The sequence below is a fragment of the Ipomoea nil genome, unplaced genomic scaffold, assembly GCF_001879475.1.
Source record: "Ipomoea nil cultivar Tokyo-kokei standard unplaced genomic scaffold, Asagao_1.1 scaffold0465, whole genome shotgun sequence".
NCBI classification, from domain to species: domain Eukaryota; kingdom Viridiplantae; phylum Streptophyta; class Magnoliopsida; order Solanales; family Convolvulaceae; genus Ipomoea; species Ipomoea nil.
The window spans coordinates 726,881-751,522 of NW_017616893.1; the positions used below are offsets into that span (position 1 = coordinate 726,881).

Here is a 24,642-nt window from a genome sequence, read left to right on the forward strand (position 1 = left end):
AAAAGACAACACCACAACGACAACGGTTTTTTTAACCGTTGTCTATGTGCCTTTAAAAAAAAAAAAAAGACAACGATTTTTTTAACCGTTGTCGTTGGTGTGTTGTCTTTAAGCGCACTAGAATACACAACACTAGAAAGACAACGGTTGTTTAAAACCGTTGTCTTTGTGTGCTCTTTTTTTTTTTTTTTTTAAAAAAAAAGACAACGGTTTTATTTAACCGTTGTCGTTGGTGTGTTGTCTTTAAGCGCACTAGAATGCACAACACTACAAAGACAACGGTTTTTTAAAACCATTTTCGTTTCTAGAAAAGACAACAGTTTAAAACCGTTGTCTATGTGCGTGACTTACAACAACACCAGCTTCAACAACACTTAATAGACAACGGTTAAAAAATCGTTGTTGTTTCTAGAAAAAGCAACGGTTAAAAACCGTTGTCTATGCGCGGGACTTACAACAACACCGACTTCAACAACAAAAATTTTACCCCTATGACAACGGTTATTAACCATTTTCTATGTGCATTTTTCTTGTAGTGTGGATTCATGGATATTTCATTCTACACTACTTACAACACTAATAAATATTGGGTGAGTTTCAATTCCTATTAGACCGTCCTCGTGTCAAAATGGAAATCTAGTACTACTTATGATAAAAAAAAAAAATACAATAGTAATTATGAATAAATTATTTGTCACATATAAGGAAAAGTGTAATACTTTTAAGAAAAAAATGTAATACTTTTAAATTAAAATATAATATTTAAAAAAAAAAAAAGTCAAATTGACTCCATAAGTCAAACGGATAGTACAATTGAGTTCCCTAAGTAATAAAAAAAAAACTTCATTTAAATTCATTAAACTCGCTAAAATATTCAATTAAGTTCAAAATTACATGATTAGTAAGTTAGTGCATCAGGAGGCTAATTCCATTATATATATATATATATATATATATATATATATATATATATATATATATATATAGTTAATTCCAGCAATGGTCCTCCGACTATGTTGATTTTCCAAAATTAGTCCTCGACTTTTAATTTGGACACTTTACATCCCTTGACTTTCAATTTCTTTCCAATTGAGGTCCTTTTGTCAGATTATGATAAATTGGACTTTAAATGAAAGGGCAAAGTAGTCATTTTATCTGTCTAATATATAATTCTTCGTATTTCTCCCTTGTATGTGCGACTTCGGACATCAAATTCACTTAATTGCTTAATCCCTAAATCCACTCGAAGAACAAAATTCCATTAGCGATTAAGCAATTAAGTGAATCTGATGTCCGAAGTCGCGTATACAAGGAAGAAATACGAAGAATTATACATTAGGCAGATGAAATGACTAATTTACCCTTTCATTTAAAGTCTACTTTACCGTAATCTGATGAAAGGACCTCAATTGGAAAGAAATTGAAAGTCAAAGGATGTAAAGTGTCCAAATTAAAAGTCGAGTACTAATTTTGGAAAATCAATATAGTCGGAGGACCATTGCTGGAATTAACTCTATATATATATATATATATATATATATATATATATATATATATATATATATATATATATATATATATATATATATATATATATATATATATATGAGTTAATTCCATTTTTAGTCCTACTATTATAGGGGGCATTCCAATTTTAGTCCACCATTATTTGCCTTGCCACATTGCAACCACTCTTATGTTAAGTAGTGTTCCACTTTTGGTCCACCATTAACTTTTCCATCTCAAAGCCGTGAAATCCAAGGGCAATTGCGTCAATTCATGTGTTAGCTTCTCTCTACTCTTTTAACTGGTTTCTTATCCCTTTCCTTGCCAAATTGCATACAAAATCTTCTACCCATCTGAATCTAGCATTAGAAAGTTAGCTAGAATGGAAAGATACAAAGGAGAAAGCTCTAATTTTTCCAATTCTTCGAATACAATGAGGAAGTGCTACGCGTATGGGGAATGAATTTCAATTCAATAATGTCAATGTCGGCAAGAAATGGTTTTGAAGACTTCATGAACAAATGAAAATTCAAGTAGGAGGTACTGGGAATGTTCAAGATGTAAGGTTCGTACATTTTTTCTTAATTTTGGAAGAAATGAAGGAGAAGCAGAGGAGTAGAAAATGTAAATCCATGATGGTTGTGTAGTTGTTATTGTTGTGGTAATGAGTTGTTTGGTTGTAGAGAAAAATGATAATTTAGGTGTGTCTATGCTCCCATAATGTACTGTCTGTTTTGGTAAAAGTTGCACTAAAAGTGGTATGTTATGTGCAAAACCAATTTGACTTACTACCTTACTGTCATAGTGATTTACTGCCTTGGCTAATGAATTCACAAAAACCAAATGACCAAATAGCATATACTGACTTACTGCCTCACTGCCTTGGCTAATGTAAAGGACAAAAACCAAATGACCAAAGGGCATATACTGGCTTACTGCATTACCAAAAGAGTTTAAAACATATACAATGAGCAATTTTAATCACAATCAACTACATTATGACTACCGAAAGTAGCAAAACATTAGAAGTTGATTTAATGCATCAACAGTAGCAAAACATCAGCTAGCAAAATATTCATTTCAACAACAACAATCCATGCATTTAATCAATGGTAAGAGGTGTGTCAATGGTGTTGGTGAATTTTGACTTCTGATTAGATCTAGTTGTCATATCTTCTAATATGTAGGGTCTTGGTAGTCTTGGTAGTCTTTGTAGTCTTTGAAGCCTTGGGGGTCTTGGAAGGTGTGGTTTGTTTTGTTCCATCTTGGGTCAGTTGGGCTCTAATTTGTGGCTGAGACATGTCAAAGTCTATTTGGAGTTGAGTTATTGTCATTTCTTCTTGCTGAACACCCACACCAACCTTAGGAACATTGCCAAACATAGCAACTACCTCAACTGCTTCAGTTCAGAAATCTATAGTGATATCCTTCTCTAATAAACCAACTTCACTTCCAGTTGCAATTGCAGGCTCAGAACCAACTCTAGCTTCACTTCCAATTGCAATTGCAGACATCTTCAACACTCCTGCTTCACTTCCGATTGCAATTGCAGGCATCCTCATAACTCTAGCTTCAGTTCCAGGCCCAGTTGCGGTTGCAGGCTGAGTTCCAGGTCCAGTTGTAGTTTGGTGCTTAATTTTCCTTCTTTTGGGAGTAAGCTAGATGACAAAAAAATGGAAATTGATTAGTGTCATTTTTACAGTGTAATAAACAAGGAAGAATTAATTTGATAAGTAAATTATATACCTTTCTCTGTCTGGCAATAAGATCAATTGGGTATGTTCTTGCATAACATTATGCCCTGCCTTAGCTTGTTGCATTTCTTGAAATGTTTGACAATCAAACTACGGTTCATATGTGTTCCATCTTTGGTCATCTCATGGTTAGACATCTTTCTCAATTTCTTGGGTCTTCTAAGCCTACTGGTGTACAATGGGGGCAATGGTGGTGACTTGTTTGACTTAGGCTATTCAGCAGGACCATCAATGGGCTTAATTCTCCCTTCATAAGTATTCATGTAACAATTAATTGAATAGGAGTTGTCTACATAATGATGCACAACACCACTTTTACCACTCTTAATCCATATAGCACAAACTCCTTGTTTACATGGCAATCCTGTTAAGTCCCATTTCCTACAACTACAAGCCCTCCTAAGTAGATCAACAGTATGTTGCTCTAAACTCCCATTCCCTGCCATACATTTTATCTCAAACAAATGCTCATCACTCTAACACCCTAAACAGCCACCAGCAACATGCTTAACTAAGGTAATTTTTTTCATAATAGTAGGACAGAAAGGTCCCTTCCATGTAAAAGTTTTTTGCCATCAATAATTTCCTAATAGTTTCTAAACATGGAATAAGTGGCTGTTCTCTAGCATCTAATAACATATCATTAAAACTTTCTGAAATATTATTCACTAGAGCATCACATTTAGAGTAAGGTGTGAAATGTGACCTTGATCATTCTGATGGGTGTTCTAGCCAACATTATGCTTCTACATCTAAAGTTCTTCATTTCAGACATGGCATCATAGAAACTATTCATTGTAGTGGCCTTGGCTGTTGCCCACAATGCATCATTGATTGCCTTGCCACCAAATCCAGCAACCTTCATGTTTCCATGAAGATGCCTCACACAGAATCTATGTGAGGCATTTGGTAGAATATCTTCAAAAGCTGGGAGAAGACCATTCTGTTTATCGGCAAAAGAAATGAACTTTTAACAAATTTGTATACAAGTTAAAAGAAATTAAATTTTTAAACAATCTGTATACCTGAGATAAATGTCAGTTGTTGTTCATCTTCATTTGTGATTTCCAAGTCCATCCTTAATAATCGCAAAAACCAGCTCCATGGATCCTTTGTTTCTCCTTCTACAATTGCATAGGCCAGTGGGAATATGGTGTCATTCCCATCAATCCCCACAGGCCGCAGCAGTCACAAGAGTTCCTCCAAACTTGCTTTTTTAAATGGCACCCATCAACTCCAATTAATTTTCTACAGAACTTATACCCATCTTTGCTAGCATCCCAACGTAAATACATTCTAAGGAATCTAGGTTTTCCTTCATACAATAGATCTATTAGTTTTACAACCACAGTAGTTTTGGGGTTTGTTTTTTGAATCTCCAAGCAATAGTTCTAAATCTTGTTGAAAAATTCCATAGCCTCTCGTTCAATCACAGCCTTAGCTTTTGTTATAGCCCTCCAAGCTTGTTTCTTACTGATTGTACATTTCTCATCAACTTTCACCTTGTTGATTTAATGCATCAACTGTAGCAAAACATAAGCTAGCAAAATATTCATTTCAACAATAACAATCCATGCATTTAATCAATGGTAAGAGGTGTGTCAATGGTGTTGGTGAATTTTGACTTCCGATTAGATCTAGTGTCATATCTTCTAATATGTAGGGTCTTGGTAGTCTTTGAAGCCTTGGGGGTCTTGGAAGGTGTGGTTTGTTTTGTTCCATCTTGGGTCAGTTGGGCTCTAATTTGTGGCTGAGACATGTCAAAGTCTATTTGGAGTTGAGTTATTGTCATTTCTTCTTGCTGAACACCCACTCCAACCTCAGGAACATTGTCAAACATAGCAACTACCTCAACTGCTTCAGTCCAGAAATCTATAGTGATATCCCCCTCTAATAAACCAACTTCACTTCCAGTTGCAATTGCAGGCTCAGAACCAACTCCAGCTTCACTTCCACCTGCAATTGCAGGCATCCTCATAACTCTAGCTTCAGTTCCAGGTCCATTTGCGGTTGCAGGCTGAGTTCCAGGTCCAGTTGCAGTTTGGTGCTTAATTTTCGTTCTTTTGGGAGTAAGCTAGATGACCAGAAAATGGAAATTGATTAGTGTCATTTTTACAGTGTAATAAACAAGGAAGAATTAATTTGATAACTAAATTATATACCTTTCTCTGTCTGGCAATAAGATCAATTGGGTATGTTCTTGCATAACATTATGCCCTGCCTTAGCTTGTTGCATTTCTTGAAATGTTTGACAATCAAACTACGGTTCATATGTGTTCCATCTTTGGTCATCTCATGGTTAGACATCTTTCTCAATTTCTTTGGTCTTCCAAGCCAACTGGTGTACAATGGGGGCAATGGTGGTGACTTGTTTGACTTAGGCTATTCAGCAGGACCATCAATGGGCTTAATTCTCCCTTCATAAGTATTCATGTAACAATTAATTGAATAGGAGTTGTCTACATAATGATGCACAACACCACTTTTACCACTCTTAATCCATATAGCACAAACTCCTTGTTTACATGGCAATCCTGTTAAGTCCCATTTCCTACAACTACAAGCCCTCCTAAGTAGATCAACAGTATGCTGCTCTAAACTCCCATTCCCTGCCATACATTTTATCTCAAACAAATGCTCATCACTCTAACACCCTAAACAACAACATGCTTAACTAAGGTATTTTTTTTTCATAATAGTAGGACAGAAAGGTCCCTTCCATGTAAAAGTTTTTTGCCATCAATAATTTCCTAATAGTTTCTAAACATGGAATAAGTGGCTGTTCTCTAGCATCTAATAACATATCATTAAAACTTTCTGAAATATTATTCACTAGAGCATCACATTTAGAGTAAGGTGTGAAATGTGACCTTGATCATTCTGATGGGTGTTCTAGCCAACATTATGCTTCTACATCTAAAGTTCTTCATTTCAGACATGGCATCATAGAAACTATTCATTGTAGTGGCCTTGGCTGTTGCCCACAATGCATCATTGATTGCCTTGCCACCAAATCCAGCAACCTTCATGTTTCCATGAAGATGCCTCACACAGAATCTATGTGAGGCATTTGGTAGAATATCTTCAAAAGCTGGGAGAAGACCATTCTGTTTATCGGCAAAAGAAATGAACTTTTAACAAATTTGTATACAAGTTAAAAGAAATTAAATTTTTAAACAATCTGTATACCTGAGATAAATGTCAGTTGTTGTTCATCTTCATTTGTGATTTCCAAGTCCATCCTTAATAATCGCAAAAACCAGCTCCATGGATCCTTTGTTTCTCCTTCTACAATTGCATAGGCCAGTGGGAATATGGTGTCATTCCCATCAATCCCCACAGGCCGCAGCAGTCACAAGAGTTCCTCCAAACTTGCTTTTTTAAATGGCACCCATCAACTCCAATTAATTTTCTACAGAACTTATACCCATCTTTGCTAGCATCCCAACGTAAATACATTCTAAGGAATCTAGGTTTTCCTTCATACAATAGATCTGTTAGTTTTACAACCACATTAGTTTTGGGGTTTGTTTTTTGAATCTCCAAGCAATAGTCCTAAATCTTGTTGAAAAATTCCATAGCCTCTCCCTCCAAGCTTGTTTCTTACTGATTGTACATTTCTCATTAACTTTCACCTTGTTTCTAAACTCTTCTGTTGTCCAGTTGCTGTTGTGACCAATTTCTCTCATCCATCTCTAGCAATTCTTGTTGATTTCACCATGGAGTTTTGATACACCCAACCACACCCATCATGTTCTTCATAAAAGCTAACAATTCTCCAAGACATGGCATACTTAACTTTCCATGTATTAATCTTGAAAGGACAACCAGTTTGCTTACACCTTACACACATCCTCCTCTTGTCATTCTTTGTAAACTTTAATTCCTTCCCGTTATTCAAACCATAATTATACACATCATCCTTAAACTCATCCTTAATTCCAAAAGTTAATCCTACACAAAGTTCTTTTCTTCATCATTGTCATTCCCACTGTCTTCATCACTTAAATTCAGTCCATCATTCACCCCAGACCACTTCCATCTTTCTCAATCCCAACCCCATTTCCATCCTTAACAGGTACAATATTCTCCCTTGTTGATTCAACAGCACCAATCCCTGCAAACTCTACATTTTTATCTTCATGCCCATCAAAGTCTAAGTCATCATTTCCCCTACTATCCCCACTATCCTCACTGTAGTCAAAGTCATCACAGTCCTCATCAGCTTTTGATTCTAATTGCCCTTCAACTACAGTTTCACCATCACAATCCCCCTCACATATCACCCAAACCTCAATCTATTTGGGAAACTGCCCACTATCACAAATTTCCCAACAATCACTATTAGTGTGTAATTCAAATAACACTCCACTAGTAGGAGTGAAGTATTTAAATTTATCTAACATATTATATCCTAATTCCTCAACAGTTTCCCTTAAAGTTATCGTTCCCCACAAGTCAAAAATCCAAATTATAACACTCTCCAACATATCCAATTCCATCTTTTTTAGGCATCCTCTATATCTTAACTTTAGAGTAAATGTATCTGCAAAGTAATTTCCAAACACATAAACAAAACAAACAAAAATGAACAAACTTAATTTGAATTTTAACATATTCTATACTAAAATAGTATAAAGGCAGCACCATGTGGTCCCCAGAACATCAATTTGTAATCAATTTCCTACATCATGTGGTCCCTGTTAATATTTATGTATAATTCGAATTTATATCAACATAATTGCATAGAAAAGGTCACCACCAACCCCACATTACAATGCCGTGTACAAGCAATAATAGCAGAAAACAAAGGACAATGACAATACTTAAATGACCAGCACATGCTTTATCTATGTTACTTTATTCAGTCTATACCCACAAAACTCATATTACATGAAAGCAAAAACAAAAAACAAAAAACAAAAAAAAAAAAAACCAAAAAAAATATCCACTTTTACCTAGGTTTTTGTGGTCCATTGTCCTTGCTTCCTCATGTCGTTATTCGTGGATTAAGCTTTGCAATTTCTTCAATTTTAGTTGGGATTTTCTAGGAAGAAGGCCTGAATCGAAGCTTCGTTAATCCATGAATCCTTGATTGAAAATTTGATTTTAAGTTTTAGGTTTAATTTACTGATTTGCTAAGTCAAAGATAGTCGCGGATGGGAAGAAAGAGTAAAGAGAAGCTAATACATGAATTGACGCAATTGTCCTTGGATTTCACGGCTTTGAGATGGAAAAGTTAACGGTGGACCAAAAGTGAAACACTTAACATAAGAGTGATTGCAATGTGGCAAGGCAAATAATTATGGACTAAAATTGGAATGCCCCCTATAACAGTAGGACTAAAATTGGAATTAACTCTATATATATTAGAGAGAGAGAGATAGAGTTACGATCAAATGAGAACCACCCTTAATGTAAGAACGTGATGACTAATCTTGTGTGTTTGTTTTTTATTTGGATGGTCTGTATTTGATTTCCTAATATGACATTGATTGATCTTTTTTGTTAAAATGGGGGTAGTAGTGTCTTTTTCTATTTTTTTAAAAGTGTCAGCGCATGGATAATCATTGGCCAAATTTGTTTCCTATTTTCATGGATCATCACCATTGCGATTTGGAGCCACGATTTCTTCATCATCGATCGAGTATTCGTCCATGAAAAGCAATTAGTAATTTTTATTTTTTTGCTCATTCTTTTGAGTGTAATATTGCTTATATTTGGATGTTGGTATATATATGTACACATGTCTGGGTAGTACGGTTGTGCATTCGGGTGTGCTGGTTGTGCAACTCAGTGTTGTGAGTTGTACATCGTACACTGGTGAGATGTGCATTATGTACTTAGTGTGGTCCGGAAATATATCCTTCTTGATAACGCATGCATCCAGCAGGAATCCAACCTACAAATTTTCCCCTTGTATAAGTTGGGCGCTTTCACCATTCAACCATGGATGCAAAGGAACTTATCAAGTGAACTAGGCTTGGGTATTCGCTTCTATATTTCTTTCGTTAAAGGAGATTCGTGAAAAGATGGAATTGGAAGACGTGTTTCTAGAATGAACAAGGTACGAGTTGAGAAGGGGGAGTTAGCAAAGTTAGACAAGATTGCTTGGCATGGGCATAGGGACATGTATTAATGTACCAGATCGGCTAATGCTCCCAGGTTGATGCAAAGACATTGGGATTTGGAAGTATGAATTCTTAACGGTGCTTGAATGCACAACTAGAGAGGTATCGATGCATGACCTTCGGTATAGGAATACACAGAACACTGCTGGAAAGCAGCTATTTTCCGACCACCTGAAAATTTGGTCGCAAAAAGTGATTTTTTTCCCTTTTCCGTCAATTGTTGGAGTCGTCGGAAAGTGGTCAGAAATTTCCAACCACTCGTAAAAAGATGGTTGGAAAGTATACGCCAAAACTTTTTCATGCGTCCACCTCTTTTATTGATCAGGTTGGTGGTCGAAAAGTTATGCATTTTTTATTTTTTTAAAAATTGACTTTTTTTTCCGGAAAGTCCTTTACATATATCTCCCAGCAGACTATCTGTCTAGTTTCTACACCATTCTTCTCCTCTTTTTTTTTTTAACCCCTTTCTACATATTTCCTCATTTTTGCTAGAGATTTTTAACTAAACCACTCACAATAATAGTGTAGAAATCAAGCTAATGTATGTGTATATATTCTTAAAACTTCCATGTATATCATTTTTTAGATCTAGTTTGAAGTTTTACCCCTTTGTATTGTTTTTTGTTTTTGTTTTTGTTTTTTTGTTTTTTTTTTTTTCAGGAGATTTTTCACTAAGCCACTCACAATAGTGTTGAAATCAAGCTAAGGTATGTATATATATTTTTAGAATTTCTATTTATGTCATTTTGTTTATCTAGCTTTATATTTTTGTATATATTCTTGTGCATATATTTTAAAATTATTTATTTAATGATTGGACAATACGTGGTGTTATATATATATATATATATATATATATATATATATATATATATATATATATATATATATATATATATCTGTGTGTGTGTGATTTATTTATGTGAGTGTTTAGTATATTTATGATTTAAGATTTTTTTAACATTACATTTTATATGTTGTCTATTTATTAGTATGTTGATATATAATTATTTAACATATTTAAATTATTTGTAATATATTTATATGTGTTTTGTTTGTATTTTATATACTTTTCCAGATATTTTACATGACTAATATACTTGAGCATCATAAATTGATGTATAACCAATTGTTATCAGGAAAAAAGAAAGGGGTACACCGATGAGTTTTAGCGGTTGTTGAGGAATTTATAAATTATGCCAGTACACTTCATGTGTACAAGATTTCAATGCAGATTACGTGTCCATGTAATATATAAGTCTAAGAATAGAGTACACTTGTCTGCGGTGCGGATGATGTTTGTATTCATTTGTATAAGAAGGTTTTGAACTAAATTATTGTGTTTGGACGTGTCACGGAGAACTTCGCCCCGTCAATACAACCACATATGAATGAGGACTATAGTGAAAACAATCTTTATAAAAAAATGATTTTTGATGTATTTGATCCATCATGCCAAAAATCACTAAGAGAAATGTTTTCGAGAAATTGTCATAAAACATGTTTGGTTTGATTGTCACTGTCAATTCATTCCAATGAACCACTTCTTGAGGAAGTGAATGCAAGAATGCTGCAGAAATTAAAGATCAAAGCGAATGAAACCCTGCTGGGTACGGGCGGGCGGGCCAATGCAATCTGGAAATTGCATTTTATATATATTGCCAATTCAATTCAATCTAGCTAGCTAGGCTGCATATTGATCCCACATTGTAGCGACAAAGAGCAAGAGATGCGCGGTGGCGAGTAGCAGAGAAATGGTGATGAGGAAAGTGCCGAGACGCAGCCATTTCTCCTCCAAGGTTTTGAAGTACCCATCTTTACACGCATTGCAGTCGTAGCACAAAACGCTCTCTTTGTTCCGCCACAGATTGCAGTCGCTGATGTACAGATCGCTGCTCTCCTGCGTTTCATTCGCCGGCAACCTCCAGTAGGTCACGTTCACGTACTCCATGTTGCAGATCGGCGGCGGAACGCAGCAACCCCCCTGAAAATCAAGTTCAATATAATCACCCTACAAATCACAATTTAATTCACATGTTATATATATATATATATATATATATATATATATATATATATATATATATATATATATATATATATAAGCATTCAAATGCAACCAACCTACGAACTACTAAATGATTGCACTGCAACAGTTCCTAGATACATCTGCATGCAAGACTTTGTGATGCAACATTCAATAATTTGCAGTCCAATTCGCACCTGAACCTTACCCTAATTTCTAATTTCATACACATCAATATATGCACTGCAACGACTCTTAGACATGTCTGGAGAATCTTGTGGTGCATTCGAGTCAAATGCAGTGCAATTCTTTAGCAGTTGGCAGTGCAATTCTTTAACAGTTCACAGTTCCGGTGCAAAGTGACCCAACCCAACGCGACCCTATATATATATATATATAGTTACCTCAATGAATGTGAGCTTATTAGGGGTGAAATCATAGGATTTGAGTAGGTAGGATCTGGAGATCAAATCCTTGCATGTTCTGGTTTCGTATATGCAAGACCTGATCCCGGACCAGTCATCGTCATCGTGCATCTTGGCTTTGATCCAAGGAGGAGAGCCAAGGATTTTGCTGGACTCCACTTTGTAAGCTCCCACGAGGCTAAGCCCGACCACCAGGATGATGAGCAATGAGATCATCACCACCAGTACTCCGGTGATCGGAAACCGGGATCTGTAGTAGACCACCAGGTTGCTCACCACGAACACCACCGCCAAGAAAATGGCTATGCCCAATTGTAACCTGGGTAGACTCAGTAGATTCTCGCACTCGTACCGTCCGATGTATACCAAATATATCACTGTGAACATGATTGGGATTGTCAGAATGAAGGCCAAAATGGATACCAAATTCACAATGTTTCTCAAAGTAAAAAGTTCACTAAAGCTCTTCTTCTTGCGCGGCGCTTGAGACTGAGCCTCTGGGTCTTCTTGTGGAGGCGGTGGCGGCGGCGGCGGAAGGGCTTTTTCGTCGGCGATTGTCATTGGCTCAGCCGGCGGCGGTGGCGGCGGCGGTGGCGGCGGCGCCTGTTCTGTCGGCGGCGCCTGTTCTGTCGTCTCTGCGCCCTCGGGAGGAGTATGATCAGCAGTACTATCTTCAGCCATGTTACGTTTATGCCTTGCCTAGCTAGCTAGTATAGGTGATTGATATATATATATATATTTATATATGTGTGTGTTTTTGTGTGTGTATGTAATAATGATCGGATATAATGAATTAATGTAATGATAGATCCTTGCAATTTTTTTTTTTGGTAAAGATAGATCCTAGCACAGTGATTGATTATGTATATATATGGGTTTCAACATCGATCAGGATGATATACTTAGTCTTTAGTTCATTTCACACTTTTCGGAGTAAATTACTAAAACGAAAGATTCCTCATCCCTCCTACAATTTCTCTATAATGGATCAGAGATGCTTTAGGATGGTTTGTTAAAGATTAAGCTGAAAACTAGATTGTTTAAAAAAAAAAAAAGCTGAAAACTAGACTAATAAACAGCATCATATCCATTTTTGTTTGCCATTATATTACTTGCTCATCTTATCTGATCTGATCTACCCACACTCAACTTACCACACCAATTATATTGTAACAATTAATGCCATAGTGTTAATATTGTATGTTTCAATTCAACCTTAGCTTCAAATGGCATCATGCCAATCATGACTATATAAATTTTATTTTATTATTTTTGGGTGCAACCCAAACCGGGACGGATGCAGAAAATCATCTGAGTAGGGACGAAGTTTAAATTACGTTAGAAATACCAACGAAAAAAATATCAAACAGTTATAATAAGGTTAAAATACAAAATATATTATAAATTACATTACAATGTTTTTGATAAATTACATGATAGTTAGGGTCGGAGCCAGAAATATTTTTGAGTGGAGTGAAAATGTGAAAATATTTATGACGGCTAATGTTCCAGTGTGATAACCTCTTTCCATGAGTCCGTGAGACCATTCATGAATACACACAAACTACTCCAGTGTAGATCGATTGTGTACTGTGTATTCATGTTGGGCATGCAATTTACACACAATCTAGTTTGTATGCATTCGTGTAGTAAATTATGTGTATTCATAAAAGTCTCACAGACTCACGAGAAGATGCGGTCTCATTTGATCATTACTATACATATACATACATACATATATATATATATTTTTTTGAAAGTTACTGGCTCTATTACATTGTAGTATCTGTTCATATACTTTCTCAACCTACTGAAACACAAAGAACCAATAACGCCTCCACTGAGGCTCGAACTTATAATCTTCCAAATAGAAGTCCAACCCGGATACCATTGGACCACATAGTCCTGGTATATATATATATATATAAAGTAAATACCAGCCAAGGTCCCTCGAGTTTAGTGGTTCCGCCATTAATGGTCCTAAACTTTCGTTTTGGCCTTCTATCATCCTCCGAATTTTAAAATTGGCCTCCAATAGTCCTTCCGTTAAGTTTGTCCGTCTCAGCCACGAAATCTTATGACATAATAGTCTTTTTGTTTAATCCCCCCCCCACCCCTCCAAATACACAATCTGTCTGCTCGCTAGTTTCCTCTACCATTCCTCCTTTATTCTTACGTGACGGAAATTGGAAACCAAATTCGAAGAGACCTGAGACTACTCTAAAATGGAATTTAATGGTGAAAAAGGAAAATATCTGACCTTGAATGAGACGTCGGGAATGGAGCCGCGCGTGGGGACGACATGCTAAATCGGGATTAAGTACGCCACAATGTCAAGGAAATGCTCCAGCGGCCACATTGGCTTGAACTTATCGCTGATGCCGCACATGGCCCTGTTCAAAACAACGCTATCGAAGCACCGTTTTGGGCGGAATCGCAGCGGCTAAGGGTTATGTGCAAAGCAATCGTGCCGCCGAGGGAATCAGCGTAGACGAATGAATCCAGCTCCCGCGGCACGTGGTGATCACAGAACGAGTCGAAGAACGCTATGCAGTCGTCGTCGACGGGGTTGATGCCTGATATGTGAGCCTTCAGCCCCTCGGTGTAGCCGTAGCCATGATGGTCGATGGCGCAAAAGATGAACCTTGCTTTGCGATGTGCACGACGGTGAGCTGGATGAGCCAGTTGGAGTCGCCGGTGAAGCCGTAGACGACACCAATCACCTTCGTCGGTGGGAGCGGGGTCCACCAGTGGGTGAACAGCTTGAGATCGCGAGGATTGGTGATGAACTCGGAGTCGTGACTCACCGAGTGGCACGAGTAGAACCCATCGGCAGTCAATGAGCCAAATGGACTCTCCCCGTTCGCCACTGCCACCGGATGCTTCATTCTAAGGTTCATCTCCGGCGAATGTATAGATAAATGAGAAGGGAAAGAGATCTGCTCGAAAAACTGTATTTGGGGAGAATTAAACAAAAAGACTATTATGCCCCTAAGATTTCACGACTGAGACGGACCAAACTTAACGAAAGGACTTTTGGAGGCCAATTTTGAAATTCGGAGGATGACAGAAGGTCAAAACAAAAGTTTAGGATCATTGATGGCGGAACCACTAAACTCGATGGACCTTGGCTGGTATTTACTATATATATATATATATATATATATATATATATATATATAGGGAAGGGATCAGGTGCGGGAATAGCTTCCCATGCAGTTAGATGCACATTAACCATTAAACTGACGCACTTTAAGTACACAACACACACACACATTAAGCACACAAACAGAACACCTTAAGAACACCAACCACGCTCCTTAAGCACATTAACCATTAAACTCACGCCCTTAAGGTTTTAAAAATGGTTCACTTTAAGCATACAAATCACGCACCTTAAGATGAAAACAACGCACATTAAGAAGGAAACTCACACACCTAAGTTTCAGCAACTACCCACGCACCTTAAGCACAAAACTCATGCACCTTAAGCATAAAACTCACGCACCTTAAGTTTTTTTTTTTTAAATAACGGTGATTTGATAAATTAAACAACTTATCACTTTAGTACTCTCTTCCTAGGATTTTCTAGGGTTTCCGGTCAGTCCATCAACTTTCATCATGGTAATTGCCAGTTGTTTTCTGCGATTTCGCCCTCTCTGATCACGCATGGCAACGACGTCGAACGCAGCAGGGGTGGCGGGGCTCATAGCCAGGTGGGCAGACTTGGTCCTTGAAGAAGAGGCGAAGGCTTTCATGCCGGCAGTGGAGGCCGAGGGGAGTGTGGAGGTTGCAGACGTAGTGGAGGATACGTGGGGGGTTGTAGGTCGTTTCTTGACAAGGAAGTTGGTAAAGATTGAGTTCATGAGTCAGGTTATGGCATCGGTCTGGCAGCCGGTAAGTGGTGTCGAAGCTACAGAGGTAGAACCTGGCCTGTTCTTGTTCATCTTTCACCATAAAACTGATATGCAGCGAGTCCTAAATGAGGGGCCATGGTCCTTCGACAATAGCACTTTGGTGTGCAAGCAAGTACCGGAGGGGATGATGCTGGTAGATGTTGTGCTTGATTCTGTGGACTTGTGGGTTCAGCTACATGGCTTGCCCAAGGGATACACGACCGAACGGATATTGGAGCAAATTTGGAATTTCTTGGGAAGCTTTGTTAAGAGTGATGATCGGTTTGTGAATGCACTATGGAAAGCTTTTAACCACGTTAGGGTTTCGGTACCTGTTGAAAAGCCCTTAAAAAGACGCATGAATTTTATCAAGCGAGACAAGACGACTTGTTGGGTCTCGTTTAAGTACGAACGGCTGCATACGTACTACTTTTTTTGCGGGTTGTTAGGCCATTCTTACAAGTTTTTCCGTGGTGCAAGGGACTCAGTGGGGCCGGTCGAGGAGTATCCATACGGCCCGGAATTATGTGCGGGAGGACCCCGTGGCCCTAGTCCGGTTGGTGGCAGTTGGCTGTTGCAGCCAGGCCGTCCGTCAACACCACAGCGTCCACCGGTGGTAGTCACGGACGACAGGCAGCGGCCACTTGGGGTGCGTATGGATAGTCACACGGATGATGAGGGTCTGGTCGCTGTGGCCAAGCGTCACCGGGAGGAAGGGGTGACGGCAGACAAGAACAATGGGAGGAGGGGGGTGACGGCAGACAAGAACCAAGTGGGGAAGATGTAGTTATGATCGAGCTTTCAAAAAACTTACAGCAGGCGGGTTCTGGTTCCCAGACCCGCCCGACCCAATGAGTACCCTAAGTTAGAACTGTCGTGGCTTGGGTAATCCACGGACAGTTCGTGAAGTTATGGACCTTGCGTCTGGTAAGAAACCCGACTTTATTTTTTTGATGGAAACCATGGTGGGACGGATACATGCTGAATGTATTCATGTCAAACTTGGCTTTGATGGACTTTTTTATGTGGATAATACAGGTGAGTGGTGGATTGGCTTTATTGTGGCGAAAGAATAATACGACAAGGCTACTCAGTTATTCAAACAATCATGTGGATATTGAGGTTATTATACATGGCTTTCTGAAATGGCGCATGACTGGATTTTATGGCTTTCCGCAGCGCACCGGACGTAATGAGTCGTGGGAGGCATTAAGATCTTTGGCGTCTAGGTCTAATCTGCCGAGGGGTGGTCATTGGCGATTTTAATGACCTCCTGTATCAACACGAGAAAAGGGGGGAAATCCACATCCGGATAGGCTCCTACGCGGTTTTGGGGATACTATTGAGGACTGTGGATTGTCCCAAATGGCTATGGAGGGCTACCCGTTTACATGGGAGCGGGGGAAAGGAACGGTAGACTGGATTGAAGAAATGTTGGATAAATTCTTGGTCACGGAGGCTTGGCGTGAGATTGTAGCAGATGCCAGAGTGAGAAATTTGATAACCCGCAGGTAAGATCACACATCTCTCTTTCTTGGCATCCATGACTCCTTTAGGAGGGGTGGGGCCGGTAAGAGGGGTTTCCATTTTGAGAATGCATGGTTATATGATGAGGGGTGCCGAAATGTAGTGGAGAAATCCTGGGATGAAGGAAGGGACCGTGGATTGCAGAATTGTATTGAATACTGTGGCTCTCGGCTATCACGCTGGGGTGGGGACCGTTTCCATAAGTTCGAAGAGCAGATTATGAACCTCCGGAAAGAGCAACTACGTTTGAAAGGAAAAACTGACCCAATTTCATTGACTGAGTTCCAGCGCCTAGAGGAGCTCTTGAGCCGTGTTGAAAGAAAGTAGCCTAGTTCAGATGAAAAGGTATAGACGCAGGAAGATGCTTTCTGGAGACAACGAGCCAAACAGCACTGGCTCAAAGGTGCTGATGCCAATACCAAGTTCTTTCACAGGTATGCTTCTCACCGTAAAAAGAAAAATACTATTGATAGGCTTATGGATGATAATGGGGATTGGGTGGAAGGTGCATCTATGAGAGGGATTATCTTGAATTATTTTGAAAATATTTTCTGCTCGGGTAATCCGGTAAATGGAGATAATTTCTTTAATGGGATTTCTCCGCGTGTCACTCTGGCACAGAATGAATCTTTACTCCGCCCTTTTGCTATGGAAGAAATAAAATCTGCACTTTTCTCTATGTTTCCTGATAAAGCACCGGGCCCGGATGAAATGAATCCGGGCTTCTACCAACACTTTTGGGATGTGGTGGGGGGAGATGTTTCATCCCTTATAATTGGCTACTTAGAATCTCGCTGTTTCCCGACTGGTCTAAATGAAACTGATGTGGTGTTGATCCCTAAGAAAAAAACACCGGAGCGGGTGTCTGATCTTAGGCCAATTGCGCTCAGTAATGTGATTTATAGGATAATGGCTAAAGTAATTACAAACAGGATGAAGCCACTAATGGACGGAATTATATGAGACTCGCAAAGTGCGTTCATACCTGACAGACTCATAACTGATAATATCTTGATAGCTGCAGAGGTGGGCCATTATCTAAACAGGAAACAGTGTGGGTCAGTAGGCTAGGCTGCCCTTAAGCTGGATATGACTAAAACTTATGACCGCATGGAATGGGCATTTTTACGTGGTATGCTGTTGGCTATGGGATTTGATAATAGATGGGTGGAGCTGATCATGTTGTGTGTATCCACTATGTCTTACAGGTTTTTAATAAATGGCTCTCGTACTCATCTAGTCGTGGGCTAAGACAGAGGGATCCTTTGTCTCCATATCTTTTCATTATTTGTGCGGAGGGTCTCTCTATGTTATTACAGCAGGCACAATCTAATGGCAGTATTCATGGATGTAGAGTGGCTAGGGGAGCTCCCCCTATATCTCACTTATGTTTTTGCGGATGACAGTTTGCTAATTTTTAAAGCTAATATGCAGGAGGCTGGGGTGATTAAGAATTGTTTAACTGTGTATGAGAATTTATCAGGACAGGCAGTTAATTATCACAAGTCAAGTATATGCTATAGCAAGAATACTTGTGAGGGTAACCGGATGAATGTGGTGCAGGAGTTAGGGGTGGAACAGGCCCCAAACTTTGGGAAATATCCGGGGCTCCCCTCCTTTATTAGTAGGAATAAAAAGGTAGCCTTCTCATATATTGAGGACAAAATCAAGCAAAGAATTGGTTCCTGGAATAAGAAGTTTTTATCACAGGCTGGTAAGGAAATCTTGTTGAAAAGTGTGACACAATCTATGCCTACCTTCTCAATGAGTGTTTTATATTGCCTATTTCTGTTTGCTCATCTATTGAGAGAACCATGAACCGGTATTGGTGGAACTCTGGCTCTAATCAAGGTGTCCATTGGAAGGCATGGGATAGACTATGCATCCCAAAGAAACATGGTGGTCTGGGCTTTAAGGAGCTCAAGGCCTTTAATTTGGCAATGTTGGGTAAGCAGACATGGCGGCTACTTACAAAGCCAGACTCCTTAGTAGCGCGTGTCTACAAAGCCAGGTATTACCATAAGGATTCTTTCTTTGAAGCTTATCTAGGAAATAACCCAAGTTTTTGTTGGCGGAGTATTATGGCAGCAAAGGGCTTTGTTTGTAGTGGGATAAAACGAAGGATAGGGAATGGTCAGGAAACGAGAATATGGGATCACCCCTGGCTACAGGATGAGCAGGATCCTATAATCCAAACTGAGATGCCCCCACAATTGGCTAATGCACGAGTGGTAGGATTGATTGATCAAGATACTGGTACATGGGACAGCTCAATCCTAACAGACATTTTTATACCCACAGATGTAGCCAGAATAATGAAGATACCGGTTTCCCCAGAGTATGCGGATACTTGGTACTGGTATGATGATCCTAGAGGAATTTATTCTGTTAAGAGTGGATATAGACGCATTGTTGGGAATTTTGTTGATAACAATAATAACACCTTCAATAAATGGATGGCACTCTGGAAACTTAAAATCCCCCAAAATGGAAACCTTTTTATGGAGAGCCCTGAGTGATATCCTACCCACCACTGAGAACTTGTTTACTAAGAGGGTGGAAGTAGAGCCAGCCTATGCCACGTGTGGAATCGTGCATGAGGATACTATGCATGCATTAGTTTTATGTGATTTTACAAATAACATATGGGGACAATCCAACCTTTCAATCCCTATTATTCAGACAAATAATTTTCATGAGTGGTTTGGTGCGATTTTGGATATTCTTGACACTGATGGTCTGATGTATGTAGCCGCAATCCTCTACCACATTTGGAGGGCAAGGAACAAAGCAGTTTGGGATGCCTATCTACCAAGGCCGAAGAAAGTTTTAATGACGGCTACCTCCGCGCTACACGCATGGCGCACTGTGCACCACATGGCCGTACAGCATGCCACTTCGGCGCCGGCCGAACCTCCCCACGCCACTACCGCCCAACTCGGTGCGCCTCCGCCGGGATTGCCTCCACGCCGTTGCTATGTAGACGCCAATTACCATCACCCGACAAACACCGCCTCGGTTGGAGCAATTTTGCTGGACGGAAATGGAGGTTACATCTCTGCCTACGCTTCCTCTCTTCCAAGTTATTTCTCTCCTCTTATGGCAGAGGCGGTAGCGTGTAAAGAAGCTTTGTCATGGCTAAAGAATCGTGGAGAGCACTCTATAGAGCTATACACTGATTGATTGTTTAACGGTTCAGCAATATCTAACTACTACGGCCCGCCCTGATCGCACGTATATTGGTTACGCAATTGAAAGTTGCAGGAACTTTATGTCTACTTTTAATTCTTGCTTAATTAGATTTATTCCTAGATCAGAGAACTATTTAGCTCATACTCTAGCTACATCAGCTATTAGTTAGTTTACTACTATGTGCTGGGATTCAATCCCACCGTCCACGATTTCAGCGTATTTTGAATAAATGCCACCATGGCTCCTTTCAAAAAAAAAGTACACAACCCCACGCACCTTAAGCACAAATCTCACGCACCTTAAGCACAAACTCACGCACCTTACCCACAAAAATCATGCAACTTACATTTGACCTAAATGTAAAAAATTACCAAAATACCATCGCATTTTTTTTATTTAATTTTGGTAATCTAAATGTTGATTTAAGCAAAATCAATGGTTCTCCTTTCACTACCGCACAACTGCACCTGGCACCCTCAACCGCACAGGAACCCATTTCTATAAAGAGAGAGAAAGAGAGAGAGAGAGGGAGAGAGAGAGATAGTTGCGTTCAAATCTTGTGAGGGCTAATCTTGTGCATTTGTTTTTTTTTTATTTATTTAGATGATACATATTTGATTTCCTAATATGACATGAATTGATTTTTTTAAGTGGGGGTAGTAGTGTCTTTTTCCTTCTTTTTTTTAAGTGTCAAAGCATGGGTAATCTTTTGCCAAATTTGTTTTCTATTTTCTTTGATCATTACCGTTGCGATTTGGAGTCACAATTTTTCATTATCGATCGGCTATTCGTCCATGAAAAGTGATCAATATTTTTTAAATTTTTTTCGCTAGTTCTTTTGAGTATAATATTGACTATATTTGGATGTTGGTATATATGTACACATGTCTGTGTAGTACGATTGTGCAGTCAGGTGTACTGATTGTACAACCCAGTAATAGTGTGGTCCGGAAATCTTTCATGATGACTCATCCAGCAATAATCTTACCTACGAATTTTCCCCTTGTATAGGTTGGGCGCTTTCACTATTCAGCCATGGATGCAAAGAGACTCAACAAGTGAACTAGGCTTGGGTATTCGCTTATCTATTTCTTTCGTTAAAGGAGATTCGATAAAAGATGGAATAGGAACGACGTGTTTCCAGAACGAACAAGATACAGGTTGAGAAGGGGAGTTAGCAATGTTAGACAAGATTGTAATGGGCATATATAGGACATGTATTGATGTACCAGATCAGCTAATGCTCACAAGTTATGCAAGGACATTGGGATGTCCATCGTAGGATTCTTCCGCGATATTTGAATGCACAACCAGAGAGTTTTTCGATGCTCGATATTCTGTATAGGAATGCATAGCTTCTAATAAAGAGTGATTTGCCCCCTAATCGTATATTTTCTAATATTTTAAAAGGATTTGTTTTCTTAATCAGTATGATTTGTTCCTTTTAATCTCAATCGTGTATCATTATAATTTAATAGTCTAAATTAGTATTCACGTTAATTTTGAACAAATGCAAAGTAATCTTGACTTGGTAAAAACTCCAAATATGAAAAATAATAAAATATAATGAGATTTGATTTTTCTCGATGACCATGATGCCTAACTGAACTGAATGGTAAAGTTGGTACAGCGTGATAATGCAACCATGTAAATGTGTCTCTAATTTGGTCAACTTTGAAGCGAAAATAAGAAAGGATCCAAGTAGAAACTCTCAGAAAAAAAAAAAAAAAAAAAAAAAAAAAAAAAAAAAAAAAAAAAAAAAAAAGGCCTCGACCTCGGATTTGATGAAGACACTGAAGCTTCCAACGATTTCCACTTCACTCTAGTTGGTCGCCTCATCACTGAAAAGATCGTCAAGTTTGCCTTTATGCGTGACACAATGGCTGCCGTCTGGCGTCCTAGAATGGGTGTAGCAGCCAAAGAGCTCTTGAACAACACCTATCTCTTTCAGTTCTTCCATGACATTGATATGCAACGCGTCCTCAACGACGGGCCATGGTTTTTTGAGCAAAATCGTCTCGTCCTCGCGAAAACCCAACCAGACATTCCCCCCATGGTTATCCCACTCAACATTGCTGACTTTTGGATCCAAATACATGATTTACCGCTTGGCTTCTTCTCGGAGAAATCGATCTCGGCTATCGGAAACTTCATTGGAGAATTTATCAGTATTGACGAAGCTGCTCTCTCCGGCTGGCTGAAATCTTTCATTCGTATTCAGGTCAGAATTGATATATCTAAACCTTTGGTCAGTCAGAAGCGTATCAAGCGAAATGGTGGTGATTGGAGTTGGATTTCATTCAAGTATGAACGATTACCAAATTTTTGTTTCATTTGCGGTTTGATCGGCCACACTGAGAAATTTTGTGTCAAGCTCTTCGAAGGATTCTCTCCAACAATGGAAAAACAGTTTGGGCCATGGCTACGAGCGCCTAATCGCCGCCCGTCACCAGTGACCGGAAACAGGTGGGTCGTCTCCGACCAGACTGAGCGCTTAACGACAACTTTTCCCTCTGGGCAGAGCCAGGACAGCGTTGAGGGTGGTACAGGCGCATATCCCGGTCGGGTACAGAGGAGCACACAGTGTACAACTTTCCCAGTGATGCAACACGTAGCCTCGGGTACTGCTGTACAACATACGACTACTGGTAACGACATAAACATGGAGCAGGTGGACAACCGAATTCCTTCTGATGGGCTGGTCATTCTAGACCAGAAGCGTAGACGGACTGATACGTTTGGGCCTGATGAGGAACCCAATCTTGGGCCAACAGCTGAGCCCACAATCTCTCCTTTTGATCTGAATGGACCTTCTATTTTTCCAAAAAACTTGCCAAGGGCGGGACCTGCGGATCAAGCTCACCCAGAACAATGAGTCTCTTAGCTTGGAACTATCGTGGGCTTGGGAACCCAAGGACAATTCAGGTTCTTGTGGACCTAGTCTACTCTAAGAAGCCCTATGTTATTTTTTTAGCTGAAACTTTTGCAGGTCAAAACAAGATCCACTCAATCAGAATTAAAATGGGCTACTCTGGTCTCTTTTGTGTTAGCAATGAAGGTCATAGCGGTGGTCTAGCTCTCTTATGGAAGGAAGGCACGATTGTCACGATTCAATTTTTTTCAAAGCACCACATTGATGCAATAGTCTCTCTTAACACCGGGGATGTTGAATGGCGTTTTACAGGTTACTACGGATCCCCTGAACGGCACCGCCGGTCGGAATCATGGTCTCTCCTCAATGAACTCTCTCGCAACAGTACCCTTCCCTAGGCAGTAATGGGCGATTTCAACGATATTCTTAACCCGGAGGAAAAAAGCGGAGGTAATCCACAGCCAATGAGACTCATCCAAGGCTTCCGGGAAGCAGTTGAAGCAAGTGGTTTGAAGGATTTTGCCTTTGATGGTCACCAATTCACATGGGAACGCTCTAAAGGTACCCCCCCCCCCCCCTATGGATTGAAGCTAAACTTGATAGAATTCTTGTTTTTTATTCTTGGTGTGACCTCTTCTCTAACGCCAAAGCTTGCTCTATCACTACCCCAAAGAGTGACCATATGCCTCTCTATCTTCAAATTTTACCACCTCATATTCCAAACCCCAGCAGTCGTTTTCGCTTTGAGAACCTGTGGCTCCGGGATGCTAATTGTCGTAACATCATGATTGAAAGTTGGTCGAAAACCCAAGGCCAAAATCTCATGGACAGGGTGGGTAGATGCGGTAAAGATATCTGGATTTGGGGAAAGGAATTCGCACGAGATTTCCAGAAACAGTTGGACTATTGGAGAAGACGTATGGAGTCACTAAACACAGAAGGGATCAACATGGCATATTCCTTTTTAATGAAGCTCAATCTCAGTATCTTCGTAATCTACAGCAACAAAGTGATTATTGGCGCCAACGAGCAAAACAGTTTTGGTTGAAAGATGGTGACACTAACTCTGGCTTATTTCACAAAACGGTTAGACGAAGACAACAAGCCAACCGTTTTACCAAGCTTAAGGACAGCGAGGGCAATTGGATTGAAGGAGGTACTAATCTGGGCACCCTTATTACTTCATACTTTCATGATTTGTTTAGCCTTACTGTGGGAAATATGTGCTCTGTTATTGACTGCATTGAGCCTTTGATTTCTGATGTGCATAATGTCTCTTTATGTAAAACTGTAACAATTCAAGAGGTAAAAGA

The 24,642-nt window shown here is 39.4% G+C and overlaps 3 protein-coding genes and 1 pseudogene across 3 annotated transcripts; 2 read left to right on the forward strand and 2 right to left on the reverse strand.

The window, feature by feature from the left end:
- Positions 1-10,879: 10,879 nt before the first annotated feature.
- LOC109173107 (tetraspanin-15-like) lies at positions 10,880-12,644 on the reverse strand. The gene is made up of 2 exons (XM_019322362.1): positions 11,822-12,644; positions 10,880-11,375 (listed from the first exon to the last, which is right to left on the reverse strand). The coding sequence occupies exons 1-2, from the start codon at positions 12,521-12,523 to the stop codon at positions 11,076-11,078; spliced, it is 1,002 nt and encodes a 333-aa protein (XP_019177907.1). The 5' UTR covers positions 12,524-12,644; the 3' UTR covers positions 10,880-11,075.
- Positions 12,645-14,050: 1,406 nt separating this feature from the next.
- On the reverse strand, positions 14,051-14,730 carry LOC109173111 (annotated as a pseudogene).
- Positions 14,731-19,872: 5,142 nt separating this feature from the next.
- On the forward strand, positions 19,873-20,448 carry LOC109173051. The gene has a single exon (XM_019322311.1). The coding sequence runs from the start codon at positions 19,873-19,875 to the stop codon at positions 20,446-20,448; it is 576 nt and encodes a 191-aa protein (XP_019177856.1).
- Positions 20,449-22,336: 1,888 nt separating this feature from the next.
- Positions 22,337-23,332, forward strand: LOC109173053. The gene has a single exon (XM_019322312.1). It carries the CDS (start codon positions 22,337-22,339, stop codon positions 23,330-23,332), a length of 996 nt encoding a protein of 331 aa, XP_019177857.1.
- The last annotated feature ends 1,310 nt before the right edge of the window (positions 23,333-24,642 follow it).

What these genes read in the sequence shown, in the direction of transcription:
- LOC109173051 (XM_019322311.1), top strand. Translation starts at nt 19,873, where the DNA reads ATGCATGCATTAGTTTTATGTGATTTTACAAATAACATATGGGGACAA.
- LOC109173107 (XM_019322362.1), bottom strand. Translation starts at nt 12,523, where the DNA reads ATGGCTGAAGATAGTACTGCTGATCATACTCCTCCCGAGGGCGCAGAG. An exon ending in ATAAGCTCACATTCATTGAG is followed by an intron (nt 11,376 to 11,821) that starts GTAACTATATAT and finishes CTTGATTTTCAG; the next exon opens with GGGGGTTGCTGCGTTCCGCC.
- LOC109173053 (XM_019322312.1), top strand. Translation starts at nt 22,337, where the DNA reads ATGGCTGCCGTCTGGCGTCCTAGAATGGGTGTAGCAGCCAAAGAGCTC.